The sequence below is a fragment of the Zea mays genome, chromosome 8 (genome assembly GCF_902167145.1).
Source record: "Zea mays cultivar B73 chromosome 8, Zm-B73-REFERENCE-NAM-5.0, whole genome shotgun sequence".
Lineage (NCBI taxonomy): Eukaryota > Viridiplantae > Streptophyta > Magnoliopsida > Poales > Poaceae > Zea > Zea mays.
The window spans coordinates 11,434,309-11,445,729 of record NC_050103.1 but is presented as its reverse complement, the minus strand read 5'-3'; the positions used below and the strand labels follow the sequence as shown (position 1 = coordinate 11,445,729).

The following is an 11,421-nucleotide window of genomic DNA, read 5'->3' as shown; positions in this document are numbered from 1 at the left end:
TGTCGTAGTCGTCGTTGTCCTTTTGGGAGGAGGAAGATTCGTCGCTGTCGTAGTAGACAATTTCCTTGATGCGCCTTGTCTTCTTCTTCCTCCCGTCTTTTCTTTTGTGGCCCGAGCCTGAGTCGGTGGGCCTGTCATCATTGGGCTCGTTGACGAGGAACTCCTTCTCCTTGTCGTTGATCACCATCCCCTTGCCCTTAGGATCCATCTCTTCGGGCGGTTAGTCCCTTTCTTGAAGAGAACGGCTCCGATACCAATTGAGAGCACCTAGAGGGGGGGGTGAATAGGTGATCCTGTAACACTTCAAAACTTAAGCCACAAAACTTGGTTAATTGTTAGCACAATAATTGCCAAGTGGCTATAGAGGAATCAAAACACAATAACCACAATAAATCAATCACAGAGATGGCACGGTGGTTATCCCATGGTTTGACCAAGACCAACGTTTGCCTACTCCATGTTGTGGCGTCCCAACGGACGAGGGTTGCAATCAACCCCTCTCAAGCGGTCCAAAGACCCACTTGAATACCACGGTGTTTTGCTTGCTTTATCTCAATCCCGTTTGCGAGGAATCTCCACAACTTGGAGCCTCTCGCCCTTACACTTGAAATTCACAAAGAACACGGAGCAAGGGAGGGATTAGCAACGCACACAAGACACAAGAATCAGAGTGTCAACACGCACACAAGTCGCAACAAGAGCTCGCAACACAACTCAATGAGTTCACAACTCCACTAGAGCTCTATATGCTATCACAATGAAAAGAACGCGCGAAATCGATGTCTTGGTGCTTAGAAATGATTAGAAGATGCTTGGTGTCCTCCTCCATGCGCCTAGGGGTCCCTTTTATAGCCCCAAGGCAGCTAGGAGCCGTTGAGAGCAATCAGGGAAGGCAATTCTTGCCTTCTGTCGTCTGGCGCACCGGACAGTCCGGTGCACACCGGACACTGTCCGGTGCCAGATTTCTTTCCTTAAATGGCGAAGCCGGCCGTTGGCAGACCTGGAGTCGTTGGCGCACCGGACATGTCCGGTGCCATCTTCTAGCCGTTGGCTCGGCCACGTGTCCCGCGCAGATTGCGCGGCCGACCGTTGGCCCGGCCAACCGTTGGCTCACCGGACAGTCCGGTGCACACCGGACAGTCCGGTGAATTATAGCCGTACGTCGCCGGTGAATTCCCGAGAGCGGCCAGTTCGCTCGAACCAGCCTGGCGCACCGGACACTGTCCGGTGCACCACCGGACAGTCCGGTGCTCCCAGACTCAGCAGATTCTTGGCTGCTCGAGCCAAGACATTTCCAATTGGATTTTTCCTGTTTCCAGCACTTAGACACAATATATTAGTCCATAAAACAATGTACTAAGTCTGAGAAACATACCTTTATCCTTGATTTGTACTTTGTCCACCTCTTTACACTTAGGCACTTGTGTTGGACACTAAATCACCAAAACACTTAGAAATTGCCCAAGGGCACATTTCCCTTTCACCCTTTGCCGAGCGTCGGCCTTTGCCGAGTGTCTTCGTGTGCCAAGAGTCCTGCTCTCGGTAAACGTGGTCGTTACCATGAGCAGAACTTTATCGTGTGTGGCACTAAATTAAGACTTCTTTACCGAGTGCCCGACAAAAAGCACTTGGCAAAGAGCAAGATTTCGGTAGTGATAAGCCGAGAAGTTGGAGCAAGGCTGGCCACCATGTGATGCCGACTGCAAGAAAACCAATGAGATAGTTAGAAATAATTTCTAATCCCAACACTGAGGATGCGCAACGCACCAATAAGGAATCATCTACAAAGTAAAACAAGTACACTACATACCAGAAGATAAAATTAAGCAAATTTTGTCGCGAATATTAAAGTGTTGTATTTACCTACAAGTACTGGTCCCTAGTCAACGACATGGTTCAGCTGTCCTGCTTGGTCACCTTCTCCCCAAGGACGGAGCAATGGTAGCTAACAATGGCTTGGATTCGCGCTTCGTAGTGCAAGTCCACGACGAGCTTCTTACAGCTCGTGGTGGCCACATCCGACCTGGTCTCTTATGCAGCCTCGCATCTGAAGAAATCCTGCATACTGAGACGATGTATCCATACATTATTTCAAGAATGTGCAACGAATGCGATGTATTTTACAATATAGTAAGACTTACCCACAGCTCTTGCTTCACCCGCTCCGCCTTGTTGTTGAATTCCCTGCCATCCCGATCTACTCCCATCCAGTTGTTTAAAATTGTATAAAACACAAGCAAAGTTAGAACATCATGAAACTTGTCCACATGTCATGATATCATATGTACAGGTTGTGATAAAAATTTCAGAATGTTTCGAGACAGTTGTGACGCACTTTGTGTAGAAACCAAACGTCCCCTAAGTTATCTGCTAATGAAAAACTAAGAAGTATCATTGTTTGTATGCAGGTACAAGTTGATTTTGTTGGAAACGTTCGGAATCCACATCTATTGAATTGGTTGACTACTTCAATGAAGATGAGCAGAGGTTGCCTGTGTATGAATTTTACCTCGTGGAAGTTTAAGTTTGGAGAATCATTGTTTAGAAGAAGGGTATCTTGTAATGTTAGCTTTATGAGTTGTATTATGGTGAACATGAAACGTGTGTGTTGTACGAAATCCAGTTGGCTGCGCAGAAGGGCTGGGTCAGTTGGGCCGGTAGCGCGGCTTTGGGCCCAGAACTAGTTTTCCCTTTTATTCTTTTCTCTTTTCTTTCAAATTTAGATTTTCCTTTCCCTTTGGATTTCAAATTCAAATTTGAATTTCAGTTATGGATTTGCACATATATTAATTGTTCATCTTGAAAATACTAATGTGGTATTTACTCATTTATGAATTTATTTTGTAATTTATAGTATTTCTTTCTCCTTTTCTATTTAAATCCCAAATTCAAATCTAGGTTTTAATCTAAATCTTACACTCATTATAATATATTTTTTTATCATGTTATTATTGTTTTAAATGCACAAACAAACAAAATCCAATATGATGCAATTGTTTATTTGTGTCTTATTAAGGATTTACTCATTTTTTTAAACATGGTTGTCACATGTGATGATAAATAGGGATACACTCACATATATAAAGGAAACAATTTCTCCTTTTATTCTTCCTTACAATTTGGGTATTACAGTTGTATTATGGTGAACATGAAACGCGTGTGTTGAACGAATTTACAACATTTATTGATGCGCTTTACGCAAATTTACGACAATTTTTGATTTGTTTTTAGTACAACCTCATGTCGAGAGATACATTTGGGCCACATCACAGTTATGAAACAGATTGACGATTTACGCTAAAATTCATACTAATTTACGTTGTTTTCGTTCACGTTTTATACAAAATTTTTTTGGTCTCTCTTGGAGCTCACAACGCGCGAGAAATTAATGTTAGGAACAATAATGAAGGTACATATATATGTATGTATGGTGTATGCATAAAGGAACGAAATATATTGTTTTTAATATGATTTATTTCAATACAAATTCCCTCATCGAGAGATTACATGACAATGACATATGCCTACTAGCTAGAGTAGACACTGAAAGACCACACATGCATGCACAGAATTGGCACACGTACACAAGCTAGCACAGTGCACTTTTCCATATGCATACAATAATACTAGTAATAATACGTACGCACCCCATGCATGCTGGCCTCTGAACGACACAATCTTGACTGAATTAAACAAAGGAAAATGTAGTAAGGAAATGTGGGATATAGTAGGTAGTAGATCACCGTGGAAGCTTATTGCATGCTTCCTCCCTCAGCTCGCGCTGCAGTGTGCGTATGCATGGGGAAGAGGCCTGCTGGCTGCTCTTGCACTCACCTTTATTCTGCCGCAAACCATACTTTCTCATCAAGCAGCGCAAGGAGCGAATCCGCTTGTAGCGCAGAGTGTGTTGCATTCAGTGATACACCCTGTGAAAACCGTGGGCTTGCATTGCTCCTGCACTTCCGGTGGACAAAAGGCGGGGTCGGCGTTGCCCGTGCAGAACCCATCAGCAAAGGTGTCGCAAAGGGTAACACAACTGCCGGAACAATCACCCATTACTAGCTTGGGCGCCATGGGCAGCAGGACCGCCAGCAGGATGCAGGCAGTCACTGCAGTGGACATCTTAACCGGGGCGGCGGCACCAGAAGCCATTGATGTCGAGGTTGCTAGTAGCTAGAGCACGAGAGAAACTCAAATATGCTAGCTGAGCTGAGCCTTACCCGATCGATGCATATAAGCTTTCGCAGGGCGAAGCAATTTATAGGCAGCAAAGTGCATATCCCAGAGTATATTAATAGCGCACGCCTGCAGCACTACCACACACGCACACGCTAGCCCAGCTGGAAGAAAAGCATATCACTGAGCTACTCGATATGATCATATGTGTGATTCCATTAAGCATGCATGTTAAGCATTAATTGACCAAGTAATATTAATAGAGTTCAATACCCTGGAGACCCATTATTTTAACGAGAGGTTTCAGTATCAACTTGCATAAGCTTTTTTATAACATATCACTTAACATCCAAACCACACATCCACACGTGAGCTTACCATTATGTTAATTGCTGACAAGCAAGGCTGCATTTCGTCAAACGATAGTGGACGCTGCCACCACCGACGCCGCCGGCCTCTTGCTGCACACATCGGCGCATCCGACCGTATGTGTAACTAGCTAGGCCAAGATCAAACCGATAGTATAGTCAAGTCTGCTACTCTCATCAGACTCCCACTACTAGCACCGACGATGCGGGGTTCGAGTGCTCGCTTTGCACTATTTTTTAATATAATTATTGTTTATTTTCTAAAACACCTCTTGACTAATGTATTTCGTCAAACGGATAGTATAGTCAAGTGCAAAGCTACTGCTCTCTCATCCGACTCCCACTAGCACCGACCGACGATGCGGGGTTCGAGTGCTCGCTTTGCACTATTTTTTTATATAATTATTGTTTATTTTTTTTCTAAAACACCTCTTGACTAATGCATTTCGTCAAACGGATAGTATAGGCAAGTGCAAAGCTGCTGCTCTCATTTCGTCAGACTCCCACTAGCACCGACGACGCGGAGTTCGACTGCTCGCTTTGCACTATTTTTTATGTAATTATTGTTTATTTCTAAAACACCTCTTGACTAATGCATTTTATCAAACAGATAGTATAGGCAAGTGCAAAGCAGCTGCTCTCTCATCAGACTCCCACTAGCACCGACGATGCGGGGTTCGAGTGTTCTCTTTGCACTATTTTTTATATAATTATTGTTTATTTTGTAAAACACCTCTTGACTAATGCATTTCATCAAACAGATAGTATAGGCAAGTGCAAAGCTGCTGCTCTCATCAGACTCCCAGTAGCACCGACGACGTGGGGTTCGAGTGCTCGCTTTGCACTATTTTTTTATGTAATTATTGTTTATTTTTTCTAAAACACCTCTTGACTAATGCATTTCGTCAAACGGATAGTATAGGCAAGTGCAATGCTGCTGCTCTCATTTCGTCAGACACCCACTAGCACCGACGACACGGAGTTCGACTGCTTGCTTTGCACTATTTTTTATATAATTATTGTTTATTTCTAAAACACCTCTTGACTAATGCATTTCGTCAAACGGATAGTATAGGTAAGTGCAAAGCTGCGGCTCTCATCAGACTCCCAGTAGCACCGACGATGCGGGGTTCGAGTGCTCACTTTGCACTATTTTTTATATAATTATTGTTTATTTTTAAAAACACCTCTTTACTAATGTATTTCGTCAAACGGATAGTATAGGCAAGTGCAAAGTTGCTGCTCTCATTAGACTCCTAGTAGCACCGACGACGCGGTACCTGCAGCGAGCATCCCCGCATGTCCGCCAAAGGCCATGGCTCCAGGGCCACGATGAGCCTCGCCCGCGCGTGACCACTAACAGCCATCACTAGTAAAAAAAATCTACAGAGACAAAAGGCGGTTCATAACATATTTCCACCGTCATTTCTCAGAACCGTTAGTGAATATGTTTTTCTTAACTTGACCACAAGTGCAAATCTATTTTCATCGACGGTTGTCTCAACATAACCACCCATGGAATCAAATTTCATTGATGACATTTTACCGAACCAACCGCCATGGATAATTTTCTCGTGTTTTTAAAATTTTCCATCAAACCCAATTATATATATATATAGTTTCTATATCAGAAGCCCTAGACTCTGTCTAATTAGAGAAAGCCCTGGTGGAACGTGGCATCAGTGACCTATCCCCATGCCCACCACTGCTTCCGCTACCGGACCGTGCGCTGACCGAAACCGCCCTATGGACCATCATAGAAAACAACCGCCCCTAGAATTTCGCTTCAATCTAGTCAAAATAAACCACTACCGGACTCGCGTTCCTTGTCGAGTGTCTTAGACACTCGGCAAAGGCCATTTTACAATCGACAAATCCATCGCCGAGTGTTACACTCGGCAAACATTTTATCGGGAAAGGGTTCTTTGACGAGTATTTTTTCGGACACTCGGCAAAGACTTTTCAATATTACGTTTTCATTCCTCATGTTCTATAACAAATCAAAAGTAATTTGATTATTTGAGACACTAAATAAATTCATTAGAAAATGTGACCAACTATAAACCTGCATATCTTTTCAATATCTACAAGTTCTATTTTGATAATTTCTAAATCCGAGGCCGTTTATAAAATTTGAATTTCAAAATTGAAAACTTCACATGAATTTTTCAATGAGAAGACGATTTCAAATCAAAAAGTTGTCAATTATAAAGTTTCATTACATTTCAAGACCTACAACTTTTATTTTGGTGGTTTTTCCATCAAAATTCAAACATTGTTTTGCATGACAAGATGATTTCAAACCAAAACATTGTCAACTACAAAGTTTTATAATTTTTCAAGACCAACAACTTTTCTGTTTCTATATCAGGAGCCCTGGACTCTGTCTAATTAGACAAAGCCCTGGTGGAACGTGGCATCAGTGACCTATCCCCACGCCCACCACCACTTCCACCAGCGGAACTTGCACTGACCAAAACCGCCCTATGCACCATCATAGAAAACAACCGCCCCTAGAATTTCGCTTCAATCTAGTCAAAATAAATTTTACTTCTTCACCCGGCGCCCGCAGTCGAGATCCATGGCAACAACCCTGCATAACTTCCGCATCTGCACCAATCTCGACGGCGACTAGCTCATCCGTTACGGCAATGTAGCGGTGAGTGGGGAGGACGAGGGAGTCCACGAATCGACGACCGCGAAACGCGAGCCCACATGATAACTGTGCGGCTATGTGCGGCTTGAGCGACGGTCGCGGCCGGAGGCGTGCAAGTCCATAGAAGGTGTTGCCATTGTGCGTTGTGGCAACCGGTGCTGAAGGTAGTCGATCTTTCCTGTACCCAGCACCTATCTTTTCTCCATTCCCGTGGGTGTGCCACCGCCCCGCCCAATCGACAGCGCAGCCATGCCACTCCACCCGCCCTCGTCCCCAACCACGACACGCAACCACTGGTAGCCATCACTAGTAAATAAACTATACAGAGACAAGAGCCGGTTCATAACATATTTCCACTGTCGTTGCTCAGAACCGTTAGTGAATGTGTTTCTCTTAACCACAAGTACAAATCTATTTTCAATGATGGTTGTCTTAACATAACCACCCGTGGAAAATAATTTTCACTAACGACTTTTTCACCGAACCAACCACCAAGGGTAATTTTCTCATGTTTTTTTAAATTTTCCACCAAGTCCAATTATTTATAGCTTCACTCGGACCGGCCTCGCCCCCCTACTGTGTGCGCCCGGTCAGGTAGCCCCACGTGCATGCCCCCATGAAAGGCAACCCTCTCTCCCGCAAGTACTTTTTCCTTTTTCCTGCCTCAGTCTGCATGCTCATTAATTGTTTTATTTTTTGCGGGATCCAATAACAACGTGCACAATTTTTTTTTGCATGCATTCACTTCATTGGTGTTATTCGTCGGTTGTTTAGATTTATCGGTAATAACCAAACGTTCGTCAGTAATAACCGAACACTTTGTTAATAATAACGAAACATTTTGTCATTCATAATCAAATGTTTCGTCGATAATAATTGAACATTTTGCCACTAATAATCGAACGTTTGTCATTAATAACCGAATGTTTTGCCGGTAATTACAAGACTTTTTGTCAGTAATAATCGAACGTTTCATCAACAAATTTGAATTGGTCCACTCTACAACAAATATAGGTACATTAAAAATGAAAGTTAATAGTAATATAACACATGTCTAGGGAGTCTTCTAGCTACTAAAGGTATTAAAAAAAACTTTTGGATTATAATTAGTGAACGACTTGCTAGATGTGCAAGCTTCAAATGTACACAAAAAGTTCTGCCGCCATGCCCTACACAATTAAAATGGCAAGTCCTTTGTGCATGCATGACTCAATCATTCAGATGTTTGAGAGTTAGTTTCCAATGATAAGAACTACTCATTACTAAGGTCCACTATTTCTTGTAAGTATCTGATTGGCTTCCTTAAGGAGTCAATGATATGTACCTTGCCTTGCTTCATTGAGATCACCGGAAGTATCCCATGAAAAGTTGTAGAAATGTTATAAACATGAAGAGAAAATTAGAATACACATTTAGCCAGAAAAAGTGTGGCTACAAAACAATAATGGACACTAACTTTAAATTGTAAGGAATAAGTATGTACTACATATAATGAGAAACTTGAGCAATGTATTTAGGATGTCTGTGCGATAGTTCTGAATTATTATTATTATTTGCTTAATAACCACTGGGTCCACAAAGCTGATATTGAAAATCCCTTCTTTACGTCATCGTTGGATCTCCATCCTTCACAAAACAAAGTATGTGCAAGAGAACTTCAGGTACCACTGAATATACATTATTCAGTTATGCACGAGATAGAAGGTAAACACTTATAGAATCCAAGTGGTGATGAGAGAGGTCTAGCGGATTCCACTAGTATATCTCAAATACATCTTTGTAGTAGCCGGTCTTATAAAAGAACACCAAATGAGGTCCTACCAATGGCTAACTCCTTCATGAACTAGTACTGTAATTTATGCATTTGTTATGTCTGTTCTTTCACTTCATTAGGCTGGACTAGAGGCTTACTATGTTGGTATCTCCATGTGAATTGTTTGGATGACACATTTTTCTTTGTAGATTGTTTTGTACTTTACTCAACATCTACCTATAGTCGGAGATAGATTGTTTCTTTACTTTCTCACTTATCTTAACAAAGAAGGCTTTTATGGATAGATCTATTAGAACATAGAACATATCCATGCAGGGTATGTGAAAGTACTATTTCATCATCACCCCTTAGATGTCGAGCTCTATATCTTGATACGCATCACAGATCTGGTCAATCCTTACGACCAAGAACCCTACTAGAATTTAGACCCTATAGTAACTTATCTTTGTGTGCGCTGGAGGTGCCATACCATAAACCACTTTAGTTGTTAGGTTTATAATACCAATGTGTAGCTCACAAGGCATTGGACGCTCAATATTATCCACAAGGAACATTTGTTCTAGCAAGTACTTACTCCAGATTTCGAACTCTGTCCTCCTCCTTGTATTTGCCTCTTTGTTGACTTTTGTATGTATCAATGTTATGAGCAAAGCCAAACTACCACGGTATACTCCCTTAACATCTTGTATGGTCGGGTTGCTCTGGTTTGTTTAGAGCCAATGTAAGATCATTATTCTCTCTATTAGGGATAAATTCCACTTTGAACGTCTTATCTGTAACATATATTATCTTCTCTTTGACACATTTTATGCTATCTATGTATGATAGGCTGCCATCATCAGAGACACTACCCCATGGGCATAGACCCAACGTTTCATTTGGTATGCCCATTCATTATTCTATGTCATGGCACTGTTTTGCTCGAGATCAACCTCCCTTTCACTGACTAGTCCACATCTCTTCTGTAACCTTAAGGCCCTAATCTATGGAAGTACTCCTTACTAGTGTTGGTTGTATTTATTGGCTCCATGGCCTAACCCTCTTAGGATGTCTTATATCGAGTGAACTCATCCCAATGCCTTATATACTTTGGAAACTCGGCAAAATTGGGTGCTTTTACATCCTTATTGAAGTCCTAGTATAACTTCTTGCGGTTCTAAAATAAAATGGTCATTTTCTTCATGGTCCATTATTTGACTATGTCCTCGCTTTTATCGTTGGTTATGAATTTGACTTTCACTTCGGTCCACAACATTTGTTTTTTAGATTCAGTGACCACATTTTGATCATCACTGCAATTTGATTTCCATCTTTAAATGTTGATCATCATATGCTTCGTGACAAGATAGTTGTAGTAGTTTGCAAACTGGGTTGTAGTTGACAATGATATAAAATTGTTGAGATGAAATAAAAAGAATGAAATTCATTGGATTTGGCAAAGGTCATGGAAAATTCTACATCCACCCCTAAGGCTTAGTAACCTTTGTTATCCAGAACAAGATGGCTAGTTAAAAGGAAACATAGCAAAATTTAAAAACAATGATGCAAGGTATATACTTTGTTATGTGTACATGAATCTAGTTTATTTTATTTATATTAGTAGAATCCTTGATTATGTTAGTAGGTTCAACCATTGGATACCCTCCTTCTGGGTTCAGGTACCAATCTGGTTCTTTCGCAGAAACTAGCTCGGTGTGCGCAGAGTGGCGGGTGAGTGTTGGTGGTCAAGGACTGTGGCAGCGGAGAGGGAGAGCACTGGTGGTATGGGACAACGCTAGTGGAGAGTGACGAGTAGTGCAGCAGTGGAGGTTAGGGACTGCGCTGGGGCGGAGCTTGAACAAGTAGATTAACAGAGTGATCACGAGTATTTATAAAATATGAGAAAATTAATTAAAGTGGCTAGGGCTTAGGGTCATATATATTCATTAATTAGTACGTGTATATGAATATAAAAATAATTACTGATAGTGTACCACTACTGGAAACAGCTTATTTGCCGAGTGTATGAAGCACTCGACAAAGCCTGGAAAATACTCGATGACGGTTTTGCCGAGTGTTACACTCGATAAAAAAGGCTCGGTGAACTAGTAGTACACGTTTTCGAGGTCAAGATATGAAGCTAACTAAGGTGCCATTCGGTTTTCACGGAACTAAGGGCTGGAACAATTCATAGCTGGATTTCTTCTCTAAGTTATATAAGTTTTGATTAGCTGGAACGATTCCGAGTCCATTCCTGGACAAACGAACAAGCCCTAATAGTACATCTGTCGTTCTCGAATATTTGTCGTTCGCTAGTTTATTTTTTACCTAAATCGTGACAAATAAAAAAGAACGCAAGGAGTAGTTAGGGGTGTTTGAATGCACTAAAACTAATAGTAAATGGCTAAAATTAGTTGAGACATCCAAACACCCTAGATAATAGTTCAGCTATTAGCTATTTTTGGTAA

General features: G+C 41.7%; 1 protein-coding gene across 1 annotated transcript; it reads right to left on the bottom strand.

Moving 5' to 3' along the window:
* Positions 1 to 3,448: 3,448 nt before the first annotated feature.
* LOC100277838 (uncharacterized) lies at positions 3,449 to 4,229 on the bottom strand. Its single transcript, NM_001159443.2, has one exon. It carries the CDS (start codon positions 4,150 to 4,152, stop codon positions 3,865 to 3,867), a length of 288 nt encoding a protein of 95 aa, NP_001152915.2. The 5' UTR covers positions 4,153 to 4,229; the 3' UTR covers positions 3,449 to 3,864.
* Between the last annotated feature and the right edge of the window lie 7,192 nt (positions 4,230 to 11,421).